The sequence below is a fragment of the Pithys albifrons genome, chromosome 13 (assembly GCF_047495875.1).
Source record: "Pithys albifrons albifrons isolate INPA30051 chromosome 13, PitAlb_v1, whole genome shotgun sequence".
Classification (NCBI taxonomy): Eukaryota; Metazoa; Chordata; class Aves; order Passeriformes; family Thamnophilidae; genus Pithys; species Pithys albifrons.
Genome location: NC_092470.1, coordinates 11984568 through 12008179, shown reverse-complemented (window position 1 = coordinate 12008179; position 23612 = coordinate 11984568). Strand labels below are relative to the sequence as shown.

Genomic DNA, 23612 nt, shown 5'->3' with positions numbered 1-23612 from the left:
GTGGATCTATTTGTGGAGGTGACTGCCAGCATGAATAAGGGCATCAAAGTCTGGTCCAAAATTACTGCCATCTGATACTATTGCAATTGGGAGAATATATTTAAAACAGCCTGTGTCCAGGCTTTTTTGTTATGATGTTCTTCTGGGGTAGCAACAATCCCAGTTGCTGCTGTGAAGGACAAATGTAATGGCCAACGTGGCCAGAGAAACAAAATTCCCTGTGCATTCTCACATGGTTTTGAGATGTTTGGTCCCTTCACTCTTCCTTACTTGTCAAGAATAACATTGGTCAGGCTGCATAACAGCTTTGGGGGTTTAATAGCACTGAAAGCACAGCATTTCTGGCTCGATTCAATGTAAAAGCATTTCTGTGGGCATTTTTCAAAAAAATGGAAACTGTCTGGGGTTTTTTTCTGCAATATGAGGCCAGTTAAAAGCTACCCCTCCAAAAAATATAACATTTGTAAAAAAATGTATCTAACTATAGCACAGTAAAATTTCCCTGTAAAAATCAAATAGAGACATAGTCTCTTGTGTAAAGAGTTGTGTTGTCTGCTGCCTTCCAGTAGCTCAGGAAAAACACAGCTGGGTAAGGCCATGGAACATAACTCAGGAGGAACATGTCTGAATGCAAGTTGAGATTAAAGCAGCCAGGATAGATGAAATATTTGCATCTCTGTGTACACTGAATCTTGTAAGCATTTTGACCTCAAACCAATGTGGAATAACAATGTTTTTTTAAGTAAATAATTATTCTTCTGCCCATCCAATGACAGTGTTTTAAAGTACAGAATGGCTGAATTAGTTGCCAGTCACTGTTGAGGAAGGAATTTTCAGTGCCAGAAAAAAAACACAGCAGACTGTGGATTTTGTTTTATTCTTTGCTCTGTGTCTCTGTCGTGTCATTTTATTGATGGCAGAAATTTCTCACTGGAGTCAGTCAGACCCTGTGCCATTTCCTTTGTGTGCAGTAGCGCTGGTCAGCGCGGCACACGCTGTACCGCGGCTTAGAGTTAAGCCGAGAGACTTGTTCAAACAAAGATGATGAGAGCTGATCTGTTTCTGAAGAGACGTGAAACCATGGAGACCATGGAGCTGCTCAACTCTGCCGCATCCCCGCGCGGCGGCTGCGGCGCAGCCCGGCGGTGCCGCAGGGGAGGGGAGGGAGCTCCGGCCCGGGGGCTCTGCGGCTGGGGACGAGAGACCTGTCGGCTTCTGGGGCACCTGCGAGTGTGCGTTGTGCTGGAAGATGGCCCTGGGAACTGTGACAGCCCTAGAAGATGATTTGCATACCTGGGTCTTTGTTGTCCTTCCTGTGCCACACTGTGGCCCAGCAGCCACATCTGACAGAGAGTGGGAAGTATTAATATTCTCAACACCCCACGTAAGAATGATGCCTACCCAAGCTTCTGGCCTTAGCCTAGAGGGGAATTGTTGTTAATAAGTGCAAAGGTTTCATACTCCAGAAGGACAGCATTCCGTACTGGATCTGACAGTGACACTTAAGGGATGGACTGTTCACCACCCATCCTGCCTGTCAGTGCTGGGCAGCAGCTGTCAGTGAGAACTTTGGCAGAAGGCAAGGTTTGATTGACTAATCATGTGTAGTTATTTTAATGGGTATCTGCATCAGAAGGCAAAGAAACAGCAGTGAACCCCTCCAAGCCACATCTCCAAAGCATCTGTAAGTATGATCTCATGGTCCCATTGACTTACAGGAGAGAGGTCAGTGAAGTGCAGTGTGCTGGATGAGCAGCACAGGGTTACACCTTTTGGGGGAGGCAGGGCTCAGGCAGTTCCTCTAAGTCATCACTGCATGCCTGAGCGTTTTATAATTACCCCTGATCATGTGTCATAAGTCAGGATGTACCAGGACCTCCCACATGGAAAAGGCAGGTTTCCATTACTTTACTGTTTGCAAAGTACTTATCGTAGGAGGGAAGGACTGGACTGACCAACACAGCCATAGCTCAGAGGTGCAACAACCAGATCAGGATCCCAGAGTGCCAATGTTCTTGTCCTCTTAAGCCAGAGAAGCAAGGTAGGCAAGTCTGCTGTCACTGTGGCATCACACACAGCAGGTATTATGGGCCAGAGCAGGAGAGAGTTTAGGCAACAAGCACTTAGTGCAGGGATGTTAAAATGCCTTCTTTTCATATCCTCCTTGGGATCCTGTGCAAAATGAAAATTCCATCATCCCCAGTGGATTTAACGGGTACCCACACACACACACTTACTCCTGGATAGTGATTTTTATCTTGGATGATCACACCAAATACATAACAGTCTCTTCATGCTGCTTGTGTGTGGTGTTTCTTTCTGTGTGTCAGGGTGTGGGTGGACAAGCATTCACGCTCTGAATTCTTTACAAAGGAGAAGGGATGCCTTGGCCAGGGCTGGGCAGTCATGGCACACTGCATGGTGTCATGTTACTGGGTAAAGTAGTGCATCACAGTGCCAGGAGGTGAGCTTTGCCTTCTCTGTTCAATGTGAGGAAACCAAGACTTGGGGGTACTTGATGTGATCACACAAGGACATTCAGATCCTGATCCCATTAATATCAGGGATCCCTTAGCTGATCCCATTCATCTTTCCTCATGCTTGCTAAGTGTTTGGGTGTTCTTGTGGCTGGGCATCCAGCAATGCAGCAGTGCCTGAGCTGCTGCAAGAAGCCCATCAGTGATTTAGTGCAGTGGAAAAATGCAAATTTTGGTTGTGCCTGAAGCGTGCTACAAGATTCATAATGGAGTCATTGGGGAAACAAAAACCCACCCCCATATATCACTGGAGCTGCTTATTTGAGTAAAGCCCTAAATGTTTACTTTTAAACTGCGTTCTTTAATATTTTGTAATGGTATATTCAGTTGATGTAACATAAGCCATTTTCACTAGAAAAAAATTTGTTTGAACAGACCAGATGTTTACTTGTACCTGTGACTGTGAAGTGTGGGAATAAGATGTTAATTGTATCAAGTTTGTTGCAGCATGTTATTTCTTACATTAAATGTAATTTTTTTTTCTCTCTCTCTTTCAGACTTAACCAACATAATGACTGCTGAATATTAAGGGAAAACACAAGAAGGTTACATGTTTGGTTGTCTTGGATTTGATATGAGTCACCACATCTGTTCATTAGTACCATCAACAGCATCCCAGTTTGTATGCACATTATTCACATTCCTATCTGTTGTGTTTGCAGAAATGACATTTTTACCCTTTTTTCTAAGGGTTACTTTTTGATTTTCGTATTATTTGGTTGCATGAAGTTGCCCTTTACCAGTGGCTGAGGTTTATGAAGATAACGCATACTTGAACATGTTTTAGATTCCTTTTCTAGACAGAAAAGGTGTAACTCCAAATGATACCATTCTAAATCAGTGTTTTTTAAACACAACTAAATCTTAGAAATGAGTCCCCTCCATACAATGCTACAATATCTTCCACATATAAACATAATTTTAAATTTCCCTATATCCATTTTCTTGATTTTTTATCAGTTTACAACATAAAAGAAAAATTCTTCTTCAGTTGAGATCACCACCAAGTTCAATAATGTAATAAAATACCTTTCCTTATTAGAAGTACCTAGGTAGTTATACTCTTAATACTTCTCCAAACCATGATGTAATGTACACTATCTGACTTAGTTCCTATATGTGGAGTTAGTGAAAGTCTTTTTGTGTTTCTTTAGATTAATACAAGGATTTTTTCTAATGCCAACACAATTTGAAATCATTCATTTGGATGCTTTCCAATTTTAAGCTTACTGTGATATAGAACCCTATGGGAAACCAAAACAAAACATCAATTTAAAATAATGAAAGGCTTAAAAAAGGATACTGTCATTCTGGCTTTTTTTTTCCTTTTGGAAATAGAACTAGACTAGTAAGTAAGCATTCCAATCCATTACTCTGTGTACATTATTGTTGCTATTGTGATAATAGAGATTTTTATTTATTTTTATGCCAGCTTTTATTGTGAAAACATATTTAGTCTGGTTTTATCAATCCTTGTTATGCTTGTCCTTGGAACATCTTTTGCGTATTCAAGGTTTGTAGTTGATGAGTTTACTGTAAAAAACTAAAAAAAAAAAAAAACCACACAAGAAAAAAACAACAAAAACACAAAACAAAAAGGAAACAAAAAAATGTATTGTTTTTACAGAATAAATTTATTGGAATGTGTATTGGGAGTAAGGTTTGAGGTTGTAAGCAACTAAGTTAGCGTCATATTTGGCTTCATACGTGTAATAATGTGAGGTATTAATGTAAGTCAAGTATTAAAGCAAAACATTCTGTTAACATGAGTTGACCATAATAGATACAAGTGCAGGTGAGATCTTTATTTTTTCTGTACTTTGCCTTTTCTGGATAATGGGAGGTCATTAAATTCACCTTGAATGTATTCAAAGTTTCTTTAAAAACATCAGAAGTAACATCGGAGGCTCCAATACCTGTTCGTGAGCCAGCAGGTCCTGTGACAGCTCTGGGTTTGTTTCCCTGGGAGGATGCACTGGGATGGAGCTATCCCCAAGTGTACTGTTCATGGAAGGAGCTTGCACCAGGGATGCTGGGTGCCTACAAGCATTGCCTGAGATGTGCTGTGGTTGTTTTGGACCTGCCCTTTTGGCTGGAGGTGTAAAACCTGGGGCCTCTCCCCTCTGAGTGCTGCTGGGAATCGCACCACAGCCTTCAGCAGGAGACCGTCGCAGCCTGGATTTCCCAGTGCTCTGAAGGTCCCTCGTGCAGAGGGTCTACACAAAGGCACATGAACTGATGCTTTCTTGTTACTTATTAGTTTTAAGCAGAAAACTAAAAATTCTTTCAATCAAAACACCCAGAAGTCAACATCCCAAAATAAAGCGTTTCCAGTTAAAATGTATCAGCTGATTTCAAACATGAGAAAGGCACTAGGTGTACTGCTTTTAATATAAATACACATAGAAGGCATAGAAATAGCCCATAATTGCAAACAGAAACATAAGCTGCCCAAATTTGCCAAGGCTGCTGTGTTTGCTGCTGCTTGTTTATTACCCAACAGCAGTAGCACAAGTAGCTGCAGAGAGCACAGCCAAAACCCCTCCTCTCTGAAAATGCACATCGTGTGTGAGCCCAGGGGTTCACAGCCCTGAACCCACAGGTGCTGCTGAGCACCTGCTCAGCTTCAGGCAGACGAGCAGTCCTTGCAGAGGTGAATCCTTAAGAGAATTAACAAAACTATATGATTTGCTTATCATATATGGAGTCTTACTATAAGAGTTGATTGCTTCTTAAAGATTTCTTGGGATTTTTAACAAGACTGACCCACAAGACATACTTTTTGACAAATAAAACATGTGCATGTGACAGAGTTATGTATGTTAATTTTTCACGCTTCACAGTGCTGACCTTCATGTTCCGCAGTAGCTGTGCAGGGACTGCTGGCACTGCTGTTCTGCTGCGTGCGGAGGCTAAACACTGACATCATTATTATTATTTAACTTCATGCAGTATTTCTAAAACTGTCAGAGCAGCTTACTTAAAAATAGCTGTGGGAACTGGCAATCCACTGCCACGCAAAGTCACAATGTTGAGAAATGGTGCTAAAGGCAGTTGTCTTTATTTTCCCTTTTTGAGGAGGATAAACAAAACAGACCGTGCAACTTTACACAGTTGTGCAATTTTACACATCTTACATGCTTCATTTGGGTTCCATTTGAGCAGTTCAGTTACATCCCAACCCAGTTATATACATAGCCAAGGAGAGGAGCTGAAAACAGTTGTTATTCTGTTTTTTCTTCTTGTTTTGGTTTCATGAAAAACTCTGGCTTGTTGACACACCTGTAAGCAAACAGCTGAGGAAGAATCCCATACATTATGTTCAATATCAGGAAAAACTCTTTTGCTTCTTCAGGGACTCTGTAGATGTAAGGAGTTCGAGCATGAAGAGAAGCACCAATATGGGAAAATTGAGCCTGTGGTGTGTATATATTAAAAAAGGTAAAGTTGATGTATATTTTGGAAAGATGGCATAATCTGCATGCAAGGCTGCATCTCCAGTGACATTTTCCAAGCCAGCCCTTTTATTCCAGAATTATCTGTCATCCATTTGCACAGTGGTATAAAAATACTGTCTAAAGTAAAACCATTAATATCTTGGTATAAGAGGCATAACTGGAACCATTAATGGCATGGGAGGAAGTTTGTTTTATGCACATTGTGGCACTGACAAGTCAGGTATAGGATTGCACCTTTGGGTTCTGGGTCATACTTAGTGCAAGAGGGTCCACAGTCCTTCCCCAGGCAACTGGCCACTGCAGTGGCATCCCTGCAGAGCCCTGTGCTCCCAGACAGGGGTGGGACTCACACCCACCTGCCTGGGAGTGTTGCATTAGGCTTCAGTGGGAGCAGACAGACACTCAGTCTGGATGAAGTTAGAAAGTAAAATCTTGGAAGCTCTGTTAGTTCTGGTTTGAATTTGGGTTTGTTTTTTTATTCTTAAATCCAGAGTGTTCGAGATTCTGATCCCAGAACTCCTGATGATTTGAGAAAATTTCTGCAGTATTTGGCCTTTGGGCTGGGGTGGTTCTGAAGTATAGGTTGAGCATGCAGTGAAGGTTATAGGCACAGACAAGCTTGCTAGCCTGAAGCATATTTTTAGCATAAACAAACATTTAAAGATAGAAGTGTCAGGATAGTCACTGTCTTTTGTTTCCATCTGTTTGTTACCTGCTATTTCAAGCCACAGCTCATTCACATTAACTATTAGGTGTCCAATTTTTAAAATTATTATTTAGTTAGTTAGCAGTGGAGGAGATCTGAGAAGATAAATATCAATTTGATCATAAGCAAAACACTGACACACCAGAATTTTAGGAACACAGAGGAGTACACTATGGCTAAATCACTTCCTCTGTTCTGGCTTCAGCAAGAGTCATTTTGAAGTCATGACAGTTCTGGTCACAGCAAGGCAGAAAGGGAAATACAGTGCAGGTGTTTCAATACACCACCCCAGCGAAAGGTTATGCTGAGACCATCCAGCAAAACTAAATGAAATTGGTTTTCAGGTGCTTCCAACCACCTCCACTGAATGGGGAGAGCTCATCAAGCAAACCTGAGCCAGGAAATGAAATAATCAAGGAAATCAAATACAAACACGCTTCAGCAGAGTGCCTCTTAGCATTTTTCTGCAAATAGCTGTTACACAGCCAACAGGTGCTCAGGGGCACACTGTCAGCAGTTTTTTTATACTGGCCTCCTAATTCAGTTTGTCTCTTGCAGCCTGTTTGTTCTCACCTGTCTCAGGCAAGACCTGCCTTTGTTTTCTGGGTGGGCTTGCTGAGGTCCCTGCTACCTCCCCTGGCCTGGGGATCTCTCTCAGCCCAGGCAGCCAGAGCACTAATGCTCAGCACCAAAGCCCTCTTGTTGCCTGAGGCAGCACGTTCCCAGGCAGGTAACCAGCCACCACCAGGCTGCAGCAGGTATGGTCTGTTTGGTGCTTGCCTGGACATTAAGACCCTCGTGGAAGCATTTTAGAGTCTCTTCTGGGTGAATAAGACACTAAACTATCTGCTCTCTGTGGAGGATTGTGAGGCCTGCCTGTCCCTGAGAGTGGCCAGCCATGCATCATAGGAAGTTGATAGTAAATTCCTAATAATTCATTATAAACCTTGTCAGAAAGAACTGTAAGGGGATGCTTCTGAGAGACCCAGAACTCTCAAAGACTCCAAGATGCCTTTGAGTATCTAAGCCTTATTGTGTGGTCTTGTCTCTTACAAGAACAGTGGCACATTAGTGAGCTTTGAGCTTTGTAAAACCAAAAAGCAGCAACATGTGGTCCTGTCTGTAGCCCACAAAGATTTTTACTAGCCAGTGATGCAATATATATAATGAAGATATTGTTTATTAGACTTGTTTTTCAATGGAACACACTGCTGCTTCCTTTCATTACCAGAGAGGATATTTATGTCTGTTAAAGTCACTTTTTTAATTAATTTATTTGATTTCCCTCTGTGGAAATTGTTTTATGTCTTCAATCTTTTGTGCTTCACTTTCATGACTGTTCTCTGCTGCTACCTTTGTTTTCTATTCCCCTCTTTTTTCCCCCCCTTGGGGCAGGAGATGTGTCTTAAAAGCAGATCTCTCACTCACCAGTAGCCCAGTCCTGCTCTTCCTTCAAGCACCAGGCAGACTTGCACCAAATCCGCACTTTGGAGCAGTAAGACAAGAGCTGTGAGTGCCTGCAGAGCTCTGGGCCTGTGTGCAGCAGGCTGGGGCTGTGCTGAGTGAGAGCAACCAAAAGTCTGTTGCATTACCTCTCTGCTGTGTTACCCCAGCGAATAAGCCATTCCTTGGTGCTTTCTGTTATTGAACCCTCTTCAAGTGGACAATTCGGAGACTCAAACCAATTCCTAAACCTTGGCTTGAGGAATCAACCAAATGAGGTGGTGCAGGTAACCTCCTAGGGCAGCCTGACACGTGTAACCTACAGCCTTTGTTGCCCTCAGCGCCTCAGCCAACCTGCTGATGGCACCTTTGCAGTGTGGCAGCTGCCTGGTGCTGGTGTGGCACTGCCCAGCCTGACAGCTGCAATTCCTCTATGCCTGCTGCTCAGTAAGCTTCTTGTCCATATAATGTAGCTTGGATTTGTTTTTTTTTTACAGTATTTTTTGCCTTGTTGCAGTACTTGAAATATTTCTTACCCTGCAGTCAATAAAGCCCTCCAGCTGGGGATAGAGAAGGACCTGGAAACAGTTTAGGAGTCCTCCTTCACTCTGTGCCTTCTCTTTAAGATTGACTAAAATCAGGCAAAGACTGTAACTTTGGAAAGGTTTGAACCAGCTCTCCTGAGCCTAAGGAAAGCCATCAGAGCTGGGAGAGAGTAACCTAGAAAAATATATTCCTTGGGTTTAGGGTCCCTTATAGACAAGAGACACTGCAAAAACCAGCCACCAAAAACTGCAGGGTTAAGTAAACTACTAAGAGAGGCAGTAGAGGAAAACTTTCTAAATTTGAGAAAGTAGAAATGGGCTACCAAGAGTTGATGAGATGGAATGGTTTTGGATAGCAAGGCTGTGGCTCTTCATCCCTTCTTATGTGGCTCACTTACCTATGGAAATACCAATTTCATCAAGTTCAGAGGCTGTTCCAACCCTTTTGTGTAATCAGAGCTCCTGGTACTTTACTCATGTGAAATTTAAAGAGCTCCTTTTGGGGCTTCAGAAACTAATAATTATTGGGTCATAACTGGTTTTGGAGTCTAAATGTTAGTAACAGTAATTCAAGTTGAGAGTTATATGTAATTCTGAAAAACAATAAATATGTCTCTGTGTGTGAAAGGCTAGTAGGCACTTCTGGAGGTTCTTAGTTTAGATGCATCACATGGTATTTTGTGACTTGTTTTTGTAAAAAGTACATCAAAATTACAGAAATAAAACTAATTAAAATCTCCACGTTCCCCATCTGTAGGAGCAGTGTTCATTCCCAGGGAGCAGTGCCCACTGCTTCCACCAAAAGGTGGACCTTTGTTGGACCTCTGTGCATAACAGGAAGCAAAATGTGTTTCAGTAACTATGTGTGTTTTAATTATAAATTACAGTGTTTCAACTTGAGAAGACAGCAGACAAACCTGGAAATGTGTTTTGTGCCTCAAAACAGCAAACCCCAGAAATAATATAAAAGGAGTCCTCAATTCATTGTCATCTGCATTTTACATCCCAGGTTGCTCACAGTTCACCAAGTCAAAACAGTTAATCATGTTCAGTTGGGGGATGACTGAAGTTCATCCTGAGGTGCATTAAAGTAAAAACTACCAAAAAAGTTCCCTCCCAAACATCACAAAATGTTTTTTAAAGCAAGATAAAATATGGGGAGTGCACAGCAACATACAGCTCTCTTAATCAGTTTTTGTCAGCCCACAGTTTTTGCTGGTGCCAGGGCAAGCTTTAAAGAACAAAATGGGAAATTCTGAGTGTTAATCTAATGTGTAAATTGACATCCTGGGGCCAAACCACAGAGAACAACAACAGAGGGGTTTTAGACTTCAACAACAAAATGTTACATCAAGTGTCTAAAAGGTATAAAGCACCATTTAAAAAAAAAGTGTTTGTTACAGGAAACATTAAAAAAAATCCCCTACAGGCTGGGAGGCTGAGCTTTCTGGCAATTTTGCAAGGTTATGATAGTCACTGCACTCTGACTTCTGGTTTACTTTTCCTTATGCTAAAAAAAATCTTTGAAGGGGTAGTTTGTTTCCTGGTTGTCTGGAGAATTTATGAAACCTGAGTAATCTGTCAGTAAAGAAAAGTTTCTGATACTGCCTTGTCTCCTTTAGCTAGTTTGTGCCCTTTTTTTTTTTTAGATTAGGTTTAGGCTAAACACAGTTGTATAATATTTATGATATGTTTTGAGCATCTAAACCTCATTAATGTTTGCAGATTCTGTTTTGATACCACTTGATAATTCAAGATCCTCTATTAACTGTTTAGAGGGAAAAAAGGATCCTAGTCTGTGTGGTAATTGGTCACAAACAGAAAATGTCACTCTGTCATCCTTAGTGGGCAGTTAGAGTGGATTTAGTTTGTATTTATGACTGTTATCTCAGGCCTGAGAAACAAAGTGTTGGTCTGTCTTTGTGTAACAGTGGTACTTGAACTACACTTATTGCTGTGTCCCTGTCACTATTGTGGTAGGATTATGTGCATATTTTCTGCATTGCCTGGATGCTCAAAGCACATTTCATTTCCTAGGTACAGTACCAATCAATTGTCTTTGTGTCTCAACTGTTTAATGGTCATCTGTATGTCACCAGAAGTCATTTACCAGTTCCTGTTGAATTGCTTTGTTTTGGTCAATCTTCTCATAAGTATCAGCACTATCTAGTAATTAACCACTGTTGTTTATTTAAGAGAATCAGAAGGGAATGAGTTAAGGAAGTGTGATCATTGATCTGCCTTTGGCAACACAAGCACATCTGGGGGCTACTGTGGTTTGTGGCCCAGGAGTTCCCCAGTGTTAGACCAACATCATCAACTGATAGTGTACATTTTGTGCAATTTGTAGGCACTATTTTCCATTTATATTTTTCAACTACCTGGTTGGCCAACAAATGTTATAGAAACAATATATTGTGCTGCTTTGTTGTGTTTGGGGTTTTTTTCATGGTTGACTGTCACAGCTTTTGAGACAGGCTTCCTTCATTGTCTCAGCTAAAGAGTGTATGGAGCATAAAAAGATTAAAATGAGCACAATAAAAACGTTGTGCAGAAGGAGAGAAATCTGCTAAAGCAAGAACGTGGTCGTTAGAGACACATAACAAATTTGATTCTCCACTCCCTTAAATTAAGCTGTTTTAACAGATACAAAAGGTGATCTGAGTTACATCAGCATAAAACCTGCATGGGAAGATCAAGTCCTGGACCCTTTATTTATTCATAGGTCTCTACTTAGTAACTTGTAATTCAAAAGAGAACATTTTGCAAAGAAATACCTGAGCTAGTCCTCCGGCATGTATGAGGGTTATATCGGGCATCCAGGAACAGCCAGGCACCAGAAGGCCATACAGAGCAATCACGTAGTATGGCACTGAGTAGAACATGTATGCCAGCATCTGCATTGTAAATAGAAATAGTAGTTGCTTTGCACTGTGAGGGAGATGCATATAAAAATCAGCCAGATGACTACTCAAACTACACTCCTGGCAGCAACGATTCCCAGGCCTTTTTGCAGCTCCAGCTTCTTTGAAAAAGAATTTCACACCTGGATACTATTAATTGGATCCAGCTACCCTAAGGCCTCCCCCTAATATTGATGGATGTTGTCTCCTTGCCCCATCCATATTTGTTTTGTTTCAGCACATTTTCCTACCCCTTGTCATCTTGAGACTCTGCCAATAACAATGGCTTGACCTAACTCCCTGTCCAAGACAACATGGGTGTCCATTTTTCAGGCTCTATTGCGCTCTCAGTTGGGAGGTAGGAGATACACCCACACCACCCCTTTCCCAGAAAGAACCGGCCCAGCAGAGGTACTTGGTTTCCCCTTGCCTCACCTCTGCATCCTCTGACCACCTGAGGCCCTGTCTCCATGCAGCAGCCAGGCTTGGGAAAGAATGGCAACTTCAAATACTACATAACTGAAGAACCATATTCCCTTATCTTCAATGCTCTTTGTATAAAGTGTTCAGAACCCTGAGTAATCAGGATGTGTTACTCTAAGTAACCAATTTGAATCTAAGTTTATCACAATGAGGAGTTGGGACCCTGTAATGGCTGTACTGGAAAATAGGAAATGCTGTAGCTTGCCATGAACATTACTTCATCTGTGAAACCTATGGCTTCTCCTTTGCACCAGTTTACAAATCACTCTTTAACACACTCTGCTCCACGGTCAATGCTTTACCTGAAGCTTGGGATAGGCAGCAGGGTCTTTTATGTAGGGCTCGTGCAGTTGAATGTACAGGCGGCAGAGCTCAGCAGGGCAGTCCAGGGCAATCTGAGGAGAATTTTACAACTTCCTGTGAACAATTTGTTCTAAATCCAGCCACCCTGACACCTGTTACCAGCCCTAAAGATACACTAGTCTGCAGCACTGCTGCCCTGAAGGCTTGCAAAGGTGATCCTTGTGATCACCAATGGAAAGGTGAAATGCGGCCCCTCTCAGCTCCTGCTCTGGGGTTTGCGAGGAGGTGCTGGCAGCCTGCCCTGAAGGTCTTGACTGGAAGAGAATTTGGTCACTTGACTGTGTTGTTGTAAAAGTATAATTGCAATTGATTTGCTCTGATGAACAGCCTTTGATCCCAGCAAATGAACTTTCCAATGGAAAATTGCTTTAAGTGTGGAAACATCAGGTTAAGCACCCAGTTTTAGGATAGTAAACTATGAATGTAATCCAACAAGAGCTGCACTGGGACAAGGTAGCAATGGACAGCAATGCAATGAAACAGGTGTTAGTTGAAGTAATCATTTTAAGGGAGTAGCAAAGGAGAGATTATTGAATTTTACATTCCCATAGAAAGAACAAGTTCCAAATAAACATGGAAAGACACGGTTGTAAAAATAGTTTCTTTTCATAGCAGCCCTTAAGACTACTACAAAAAACACCATTCTGAAATGAGTTAGCAATCCATGTCAGCAGCTGTCACTGTGTGTTTATGGCATCATCAGTGCCTGAGCCACAGGGATGAGGAGTAAGTTTTGACTCTAAGGGGGAAATACACAGATTTACAAACACTGGCTATTCCTTCCTGCTCTTTTCCAACATGGGCATACAAGAAGCAGGTCTGAATGAACTATACTGGATTATGTTTTATTAGCTTTTTCACAAAATCATGGTTCCTGCAGCTTACACAGAGATGTTCAGTTGGTCTCTGTATGTATAAGTAAGGCCAGAGAGCAGTTCCTGTTTGGTGAAGGAAATACATAAGGAAATGACCACACGCTCAAAATCAACAAAAAAATTCTGAGAAATTAAATGGGTTTGCAGAACCAAGTTAGACCATGTTTCCCACAGTGAAATTAGAGGTGAAACAGCTGATTTAACCTATACCAGTGGTGCTCTGAAGTAGCATGATCTATGAGAAATAAAGCAGTCTGTGATAAAGTAGAAGAAAAAAGTGTGTTTGAGAGGCAGTTTTTCAGAGAAACGGCAGGAGATGGCAGACTAATGTGAGCAGCCCAACAACAAAAGGACAATCTCTGTTAGGTAGATAAAATGTTGCTTGGGTATTTATCACCACCTCTTACTTGAGTTCTAGAAAGGATCAAATCTACAAATCAAGCCAGCAGGCCGTTGTCTAAGACACCTAAACATTCAAGCTCTGTTCACTGAATGGTACACAAGTTTCATTCTGCTTAAGATAGAAAATGCACTAGAGCTGACAAGGGACTAGATTTACCTGCTACTGGATTTATCTCTTGAAAGCATTTTCAGTACTGCTTCCTTCCATTAGAAATTTTAATTCAATCAACTAAAAGAGAGCAAACATTTTAAAAATTGTCTACTGGTAAGTAGAAACAGCATGTGTTGTCCAGGTAATTTGAATAATTCTTTTTCCTTTTAGGTGGACATTTTTATCTCATGCAGTGTAAGTTAACTTGGTTTCCTATATAATTTTACATATGCATTTCTGTTGAATACAAAATTCCTTTAATTGGTTTGTCTCCATGTTCTTGGCTGTAAATGTAACAACAGACCAATGAAAACAGTTTTAGGTCGTGTTGATTTGCATTTGGGATGCTATTTACTGCCATGATTGTGTACCTCCTTTAGAAGAACATGCTTCACACAGCACTAAATGGAGAAGCAAAATAATTTGTCCTTTTATATCTGAGGCCTAATTGATCCCCAGATGTTACAGGACTTCCCTTGACCACAATGTACATGCTTTTTCATACAGACTCAAATTCAGAAGTTTGACTGAAAAATTAGAGGCCAGAGTATTAAAGTATGTTCAACTTACCATGCCCCTAAATATGCAAAACCCCGTTGCCAGGATGAGGTATGCAGCTAACATTAAATCTACTGGTCGTCTTAAGAGTCCTTTCTTCTGGACTTCCTGAACCACCTGCAACACAGAACATGTTCAGTAGGTACATCCCAGCTCCACATGTGACGTATGTTTAACTCCAGATCAGTCACTACAAAGGGAGCAAAGTGGTGAAACATCATGAAACATCATTTCTATCCACTGATTTCAGAGACAGAAATATTTCCCCAGCTAAAAAGGTGACTTCAGACTCTACAGGATGTAGGCAGGAAAATCAATCTGAATAAACTGTAGAAATGGATGTATCCAACTAAAGCCATTTCAATACAGATTAGTGTCATTTCAAAGCAACCTAAATCAAAGTAACACCTAAGGCTTTAAAGCAGCATAACTAACGTCTTCAAAATTTTGTCTTTTGTTAATTGGAATAAATTAATTTTCCTGAATGTCCATATGTAGAAAAGCCTTGGAAACATAGGTTTGTCTCAAACATTTGAAGTTTAATCCGGTATGCTTTGTAAAAGGTCTGGGTCCATCTCATTACTGACAGCGAATGCTGGTTTTCAACAGCTTGTAACACTATTGAAATTAATGGACTATTACTGGCATAAAATAAAAGCTTTTCTGTGGCTGGGTGAGTCCTCTGCTGAGTTCAGTAAGCAAAATACTGTATCTCAATATGTAATGCAGAAATAGAGAATGAAATATGTGTGTGTGTGTGTGTGTGTGTGTGTGTGTGTGTATCGAGCATGTGGAAAACCTTCCTTTCATTCTTGTACCGCTTCATCCTGTGGATTCCTCTGACGGGCACTGAAGCACCTCTCGCTGTGTCTGGCTCTGATCTGCACCTCCTTCCCTCAGCTCACAACAGGAATCCCCCTCATGTGAGGGGCTCACACTCTATGGTAGCAAAGGCCATATAGATATCTAACAAGGTGGTCTGGAAGAACCAAAGTCATCCCTTTGCCTGCATGGTAAAACCTACAAGCCCCTTGGAAACAGTTTGAGGTGCACTTTCTGCACTGTGTAGTCACAGGCAAAGTTACAGACACATCAGTGTACCTTTCTGTAGTTCACAGGGAAAACTTCCCCATGTATATGTGTTACTCATTTCCTCTTCCTTTTTATTGGCTGTGTGTTGGCATGCAGGCAGCAAAGAAAAACCCAATTTCCTTCCTGTTATACACTTGTGGAAATGTCTCCAAAGTGCAAAACAATAATTAGGATGCAGGGGCACAGTTAAAAGCACTCAGGATCAAGATATTCACAATGAAGTTACTGAAACAGGAGAAACAATCTTGCAAGCACCTTTCCTGAGTAAAAACTACAAGATCTGAATTCTAGGCTAACAAAAATAATGCTATTGTAATCACATAGGCCATCCCTTTCATAACACTAACTTTCTCTGAAATATATACCAAATTAAAATATGAAACCTAGGTAAGCAGTTTAGCTCCTGATAAACACAGGAGACGTGGCTGTATTTCAGCAAATGAGCAGTTCATCATGTCATTTCTATAGCCCATTTCTGTGATGTTCTTAGTATAAGGAAAACAAACTGAAGGCCTCACCCATGTCCATGCAAAGGTTGTTGTCATTGATACAGACAGCAAAAATTGCCATCACTACCTCTACCTACACTTCTCTACCCTGATGACTCTAAAGAATGTGTTTCTGACCAGAATTACTGACTCCTTTGAATAAATCAATTCAAATTGCTTTGGGATGGGACATGTGGTTTCCTATAAACCTGTGCAGGAGAGCAGAAGGTTTGGCACCTGAAGACTCCCCTAATTTGCCTTCCATAGGGATTTGCCCTTAAAGTTGTGATTCTGTAGCGGTTCTGCAAACTTCAGGAGATATGAACATCTGTACCTCCCTTTCCTACTGAAAAATCATGGATGGATGAGGAATGTTCTCTTTCGTACATCTCTCTCTGTGCATCACTTGCATGACTCTGTGCCACGGGCTCTGCCTGTCACACTGACTGCTGCTGGCTATGGAATAGCAACTCATCCTCCAGCTCTGTCAATGTTTCCAGCTACAGGATGAACCTGACTGAGACTCAGGAGCTCTTGTGATGCAAAAATATTAATTGATTATATTGCTTACAACTGATACAAAGTGCTGTGGCAATAAACTTGCTTATAGCAACCAAGGGTTAATGATCTGTTCTGTGCTTTGTACTGCAGCGAGTTTTTTTTTTTAATAATACAGTGCATGAACTATTAATGCATTTTTTTGATTGCTAAGCTGATCTTATTACAACCCAACTAGTAAATTCAAAGGCAAGAGTCTGGGGAGTTTTAGGTAAACATTTTTACACTTCTTTTAATTAGAAGTATAAATAATTTTCTTATCAATTTATGTACAACATCTCACCTGTAAAATCTAATATCACATAAAGCATATACAAAAATTATTAAATGCATGAAGTCTGTAAGTCATCAGCAGAAGAATACTTTCTATGGTGTTTCTATAGGATCTCATGGTGCTTTATGAAGCTGGTGTAGGTCAGTATTTTCATCAGCTAAAAACCTAAAACAGTTAGAAACTGAATAAAGGGTAGAAACAGAATTACACCTACAAATGGGTTCTTTAAACATGAGATTCTTTTGCTTTTTCTCTATTCCACCATAATGAAATAGTCCTCCACTATAGAGATTTTTACAGTGTCTGCACAGCCCGACAGCACTTGTCATAACAGCCACAGTACATTCCATGCTCACTGAGGGACCTGTGAAACCCACCAGAAACAGCATATTTCAGCTTTCAGCATTAGCTAGCATTAAAATATAATAAAATTACCTTGACTGGAGTGTCATGAGTCACTGAAGGTTGGTTATAAATTCTGAACCCAGCCCATATGGGGAGGCAGATATATGGTACACTCAGGAAAAAAGCAGGAAACACTTTAGTTCCATATTTGCCTGTTAAAGAATTATTGTGAGATTTATGAGAAGTTGTAAGTTGCGTTGCAGAAGAATTAAAAAATATCCTATTTAATATCAAATCTGAAGCAGCGACAGTAATGTAAGCACAAAACACTAGAAATCACTGTTTGTTAAAGGAACACACATGTCTTGTTGAAAGTCACATGCTCATTACTGGTAGAGTCACAGGTAATGGAGAGCCTGTTGGACAGGAAGCCTTTTTAGAAATCAAGGATTCTGGGGGGAGATGGAAAACCACCTGTCACTCTGCACTAGGTAATCCCATAGGGTGGGACAGCTTTGACATCTCTCAATGCAACCTGCTTCAAATAGAGGCATCCTTCTTTTAAAAAATGGAAATAAAAAAGCGTATCCATTTTGCAAGATCTGATATTGCACTTGTTTTCCAAGGTCTTGGTTTCTCCTGCAGGCCTGTACTGAGGACAAAACACTCAGAGAGCCATCCTCAGCCCAGGTGAATCAGGGAAATCTGTGTCTTTTACAGTGGCTGCTCTCTCTGTGTGTCAGAAAAGAAGGCAGCAATAATGCTCCTGAGAGCAACTTTCTTGGCCATCCTTAGAGGGAAGAGGAAAGAATTCTGTCACACTGAATCTGCTCTTTTCTCTGTGGTGTGTGTGTACCTACAAAGAAGAGAAATGGGCTGGCTCCAACCTGCACCCTGAATATTCCTCCTCTGCCATAAAAAGCAGGGCCAGAGAGAGCTTTCCTAAAGCTGAGTACAGGATTCAGACACATCAACATTTTCCTCAGTTGAGCATTTGTCAACTTTGCATCAGTTTAAGCTTAACTAAACAGGAAATCTCTTGCTGAGGAGGGTTGCGCCCTTAAAGGATCACCTGTCAGTAATAATGATGTAAATATTTTTATTACAGTCCTCACCTCTAGCAGCACAACTATGCACTGATTTACCTTAGAAATCTAGGAATGTTAAAGTTTGTTTGAAAATAGAGTAACTTCCAGAATTTACTTTTAAAGCTGATTTGGATGCCTCTTGTGAGCTGCTGGAAATCCAGACTTTCAAGTAAACTGAAAATCTTACACAAAATAAGATTTATATTTTTATTATACTAAGAGACACTTATTGTCTCATTATTTAAACATAGTTTAGATGAAAGCCTTACAGATATAACAAAATACAATGCTATTTTTTTTACCCTGAGACCAACGTAAATTAAAAGGGTTTTTCTCTTCCCTCGTCTCCATCTTCCCTCATATTTAAACTTCAAAATATCTTGCATCTCTCTACTGATATTCCTAAAATTCCTCTTTCATATTATTACAGAAATGAACCAAGACTGCAGTAAAATATAGATAGCCTAATGCTGAATTTAGAAAATGTTTCACATGAAAAAAGTTAGTCATATAAATTACTTCCTTACCTACAATATTTCCAGGCATAAAGACAATGATGCTCATGATAATGGAACCCAGCCAGTAGAGACCAATGGTTCTATAGCTTTGTCTGTTTAAAAAAGAAAACAGCGTAATTATTGCACCACTTCTAAAAATATCCTACCCCAAATATTATACTCATTGCCATGGTTGTATTTTAGTAAGTAAAGGTTTTAAAATCTGTACCACAAGTCAAGAGTGGATTCTTGCCTCTGAGAGAGTGATATGGAGAAATCCAGCATTCATGTGGGAGAAGATTAAAGGTTATCACATGAACAGTACAGGCTTTGGGCATACTCATTTGCTGTCATGTTTCACTTCTCTAAGGGCTGACTGCATGAGTTTGCACATCACAAGTTGTACAAGACTGTAAAAGAATCAATAATTAATTTCATACTGTTAATGCTTCTATTACCAGCAGGTACATTAGCCTCTGGAACTGAAGTGAATATTTTCTCAAATTCTTTATTCAACTGCAAGAAACATAAGAATTTCTAGAAATAACAGTTTTCTCTTAAACTTCATGGCATTCTCTAACATGGATGAGAGATCATCATTGTGCTAACCCATGCATTATTGCTATCATAAATTTGTTATTTCAAAAACAGAATGTTTTTCTCACACATGCTTTTAATGCACATCATCTTTAAGCTTGTCATTAACACCAAGCATGCAGATCTGCTACTCTGCTGCAGAGTGAAGACATCTCCATGCCTTTGCTGGGCTTAGTCAGCTGAGAGAAAGGGTAACTTGGCGAGGGTACAACCCCTCAAAGTAATGAAATTTTAACAGCATTGCTTTGACCTAAGACATAGAACCGCCCTGAAAGAAAAATCTAAACGCTGCTAGAAAAGAAAATAGGTTGTATGAGAAGGGGAGCAAAGTAAACAGCACACAAATCAAGATGACTTACTCCCATGCAATAGCTGCCACCATCAACAGGTACATCAGATAGTGAGCAGAGCCATCCCAGTAGCAGATCACATGGCCATACGCAGTGTTCAGATATGGCTCTCCCTGGGGAACATGTATTTTAAAGAGATACAGTGATTAGAGAAAGACTAACAAGAACAGCAAGAAACAAGTTCAGAAAAGTAAATGGTGTTCATTCAATCCATTGCTAGAGTTTTTGACTGACAATGCACATTTCCAAGCACAGATTTGATTCAGGCAGGATCAAGTATAATTAAATGAGTTCTAGAGTCGCAAAATACGGGGCAAGATGTGAGAGAAAACTCCTATGTGTGACTGTCAGCATTACTCTGCTACTCTATGGAAATAGAACTTCTCCATATTTTAGTGATAAAAGCTACAAAATAAAGACACATTTAGCATGGAACAAATAGAGATATACTTAGCAACCTAGAGATCTACAACAGTATAGAATATATGGATGACAATGTATAACCTTGCAAGGTCCAACTCATTTCATGCTTAAGTTCATGGAATCTTTTCAATGACTTCAGTGACTTTCAGATCAAGCTCTTACTGAGCTATTTTTGGTGGATGTTGATATTCAGCAGCCAACAGATTCTGCTGACTAAGTATCTGGTATCATCATTTTTTTTAACTCCGCTTTAATTCCTTTTAGTAAAGTGATTAGGCAAAAATAAAGGAGCAATTTTGTTTTCTTCTTGGTAACCCATTTAGGTGCTGCCATACTCCACTCCTGGGTGATGGCTTTCTGCAAACATATGCAGTCCATTCATTTCCCAGAAGTTAATACAGAACAATGTTACTTTAACAAGTGAAATCATGTTGGAGTCTGAAAAGTACATTATTTTTCCCAAATGAATCAGTGATTTCAAGTCAGTGAAGGTTTTGTCCATAAAAGTAACAAAGCAGGTCAATGACAAAATTTAAGAGGACCCTTTTGAATGTGTAAGTGGCTACATTTCTGTGACAAATTCTACACCAAGTTATTTATAGTGAAGATTTTATTTACATTTGTAAGCCAAACTATTATTTACCTCTCTCAAGTAATGAGTCATGAATCCATCAATAATTCCATCCTGTTCCAGTCCAATTATTAGATTCACTACACTGGTAAAAGCAAATACAGCATAAACTGTAATAAGAAAAAGGACAGAAAAAATTAATAAGGACTTGGAATCACACAGTTGCTTCACAGTCTAATTTCAGTCAGGCAGAGATCTTTTGAACTAGATTCATATATTTTGAGGTCACAGATATTTAACACACAATATGACTTTCTCACAAAGCTCAGTATTTTTAATTAGTGGTTAGTCAACACAGTTTTAGGAAGCTTTTCTGAATATGAAGTTCTGTAGAGCTGTAGGCACACTCTCCATGGAAAGTCAGGTGCTGCAGAAAGGACTATGTAGCCTTTCAAAAATCTTCATCACATGAATTATTCTTGGTCACATGAATTATTCAGCCTTGACTGTAGTCATCACTTGGAAAGAAGAAAGGACAACAAAAAGGAGGCAGAGAGGGAAATGACATTTTTGCAGGTGAGAAGGCAAATGCAAGAGCCACAGCAGCCCATAGCAGACCTTGCTGGCATGTGGGCAAATCACTCCTTTGGGACAGAAAATTCAGCTTCATCGCTACCAGGACGTACCATAAAACAGTGGGTCTTTTGGTGGTTTTCTTTTGACAAGAACACGAGCCAACAAAGCAATAAGAACCAGAACCAGCAATCCAACTGCAACGATTACCCAGGAACTGCAATGGTATTAAAAAAAAAAAGTTTAAAAGAAAGACAGAGAAAGACAGACTTTTGCTTCTTCACCTTTTCTTACCAGCTATCCTCAAGCACACATACTCTTAAAGTAACTTTTAGTAGTTTAGAAGGCAGATTTTAAAGTTCATTGCATAGACCATTTTATAGTTCCGCAGAATTTATGTGCCTCTATTTTCACATGTAATCAGTTAAAAAAGGAAAATACTAAAATAGCTACATAAACAACTTATCCAGGAGTCTAGATTTGTCAGACTTAAATCAGTTTTCATACTGGTATCTGCAAAAATAAACAAAAATCATGGGAAAATAGAAGGCCAATGGGAGGTGAAGAGCAAACCCACAGAGATTTCAAGGCCAAAAAGGATCATTGGGGCCATTTTGTCTAACCTCAGCAATAAATTATCTAGCCAGGAAATGACATATTCAAAAATGAAACACATCAGTCCCATGGAATAGGAGTAGCAGTGTGGAGCACCTACGATGGATCGAGGTTTAATGCTGGAAGTGCTACAGAGGTCTCTGGCCCCAGCAGGCAGGACCATTTGCAGGGGTTCAGTAATCAGTGCAGGTGGGCTCTGTGCAAAAGATCTTTTCCCTGGAGATGGAGCTGTAATGTTAACGCATGTAGAGCGGTGGCAGTGGAAAGCACAAAAAAATCTTTGACACAAAGCAAATTTGTCTCCAAACACAAGCTAGGAAAATCAGTTTAAAATTGTTTTATAGTTCTAAATGTGTAAATTACATTTTGTTCTCTAAGACTGTCCTCAGTGTTCACTTTTGTGCTTGTGTAAGGAAAAAAAATGGAGGGGAAAATTCGGTAAAGTACAGAAACATAAGCTAAAAATATCTGGTACATCATTTTATACATAGTACCACTCTGTGTCAAGAAAAAAAAATTGTGTACAAACAAATTATATTATGACAATTTCAGCCTTAATAAAACTTGACCTGAAATTATTGCAAAAAATTTGCAAGACCAAATATTTCAGAATATGTACACACATACTTTCTGAGTCAGGATGAGCAGTACTTGCTTGTTGATTTATTTTACAGTTTGAATCTTCTGATAGTCTGTTTTCCCAGTGATGAATTTCTTCATACCCTTACAGCTGTTAATATTGCAGTGACTTTTTACTGCAGTCTATCATTTTGAAATAAATATTGGCAATGAATCAAGTAAATCAGCATGTGTTATTCGACATTACTCTAGCAATGAAAAACCAAAAATTTAGTTATCAGCCAGAAGGAGGAAAATGAGGAAGGAACAGATGTAGCAAAGCCTTAAAAACATGAAGCAAATGTTTGTGCAGTAGTTGCAAAACACCCAGGCTGCGGGACAATCAAGTACCATACAGACCTTTAAGTGAAGTGAGTTTTGCATCAGGAAAGACTTTTCCTTTCTAGACCTGCCGTTTATCCTGGGATCGCGTGTTTCGGCAGAGCAGGGCACAGGGTCATTATTAGTTAAAACTCGCAGGCTCAGGGGTGCCTGCAGGGCGCCTGCGGGAGCTCTCCGAGACTGGCGAGTTCTTCCACTCGCTTTTAAACAGAACTGGATTTTGCTCGAGAATGCCCGGACAGGGAGCCGAACGGAGGCCGGGGTGCCCGCTGCGTCCGGTGCCCGCTACCCCCGGTCCCAGCGCGGGCGGCACCGTCTGGGCCGCTCCGTCCCCTCGGCGGCACCGCCAGCCCGGGGCGCGCCGCGGTGACCCGAGGTCGGGGACGCGCTCCAGGTGGTGGGCACGGGCAGCGGGAGGGTCCGGAATCAGCACCCAGGCTGCGCTCCCCTGCTGCATCCCAGAGGACGCGGGCAGGACGCGGGGGCAACGCCGCGCCGTCCGCCCCTCAGCCCCGCTCCGCCGCCCGCCCCGTCCCGCTCAGCCCCGCGCCGCCCAGAGAACCCGCAGGGCGCCCCCCGGACCGCCCCCTCACCTGCCGGTGGCCGCCAGGCAGTTGAAGAGGTAGGTGACGGGGATGGCGGTGAGCGAGAGCACGAACACGCCGGTGGCGGCCGAGGCGCTCATCGCCGCGGCGGGAGGCGCGGCCGCCCTGCGCGCCCCAGCCGAGCGCCGCACCCGCCCCGAGGCACCGCCTCG

At 41.0% G+C, this 23612-nt stretch overlaps 2 protein-coding genes across 4 annotated transcripts in view; one reads left to right on the top strand and one right to left on the bottom strand.

The window, feature by feature from the left end:
* Positions 1-15094, top strand: part of HDGFL3 (HDGF like 3) — a 47824-nt gene extending 32730 nt beyond the window's left edge. Inside the window, exon 6 of the mRNA XM_071568689.1 lies at positions 3035-15094. Coding sequence (XP_071424790.1) covers positions 3035-3040 — 6 coding nt within the window. The 3' untranslated portion in view covers positions 3041-15094. The remainder of the gene's footprint in view (positions 1-3034) is intronic.
* Positions 3952-23612, bottom strand: TM6SF1 (transmembrane 6 superfamily member 1). 3 transcript variants are annotated; one of them, XM_071568687.1, is made up of 10 exons: positions 23449-23612; positions 21394-21497; positions 20780-20877; positions 19723-19826; positions 18797-18879; positions 17272-17393; positions 14437-14541; positions 12378-12470; positions 11467-11586; positions 3952-5819 (listed from the first exon to the last, which is right to left on the bottom strand). In XM_071568687.1, exons 1-10 carry the CDS (start codon positions 23538-23540, stop codon positions 5724-5726), a joined length of 1017 nt encoding a protein of 338 aa, XP_071424788.1. In that variant the 5' UTR covers positions 23541-23612; the 3' UTR covers positions 3952-5723. The 3 variants fall into 3 exon arrangements, with proteins under 3 accessions (XP_071424788.1, XP_071424789.1, XP_071424787.1); XM_071568686.1 differs by having other exon boundaries at positions 3953-5953; XM_071568688.1 differs by lacking the exon at positions 21394-21497 and having other exon boundaries at positions 3952-5953; positions 23449-23528.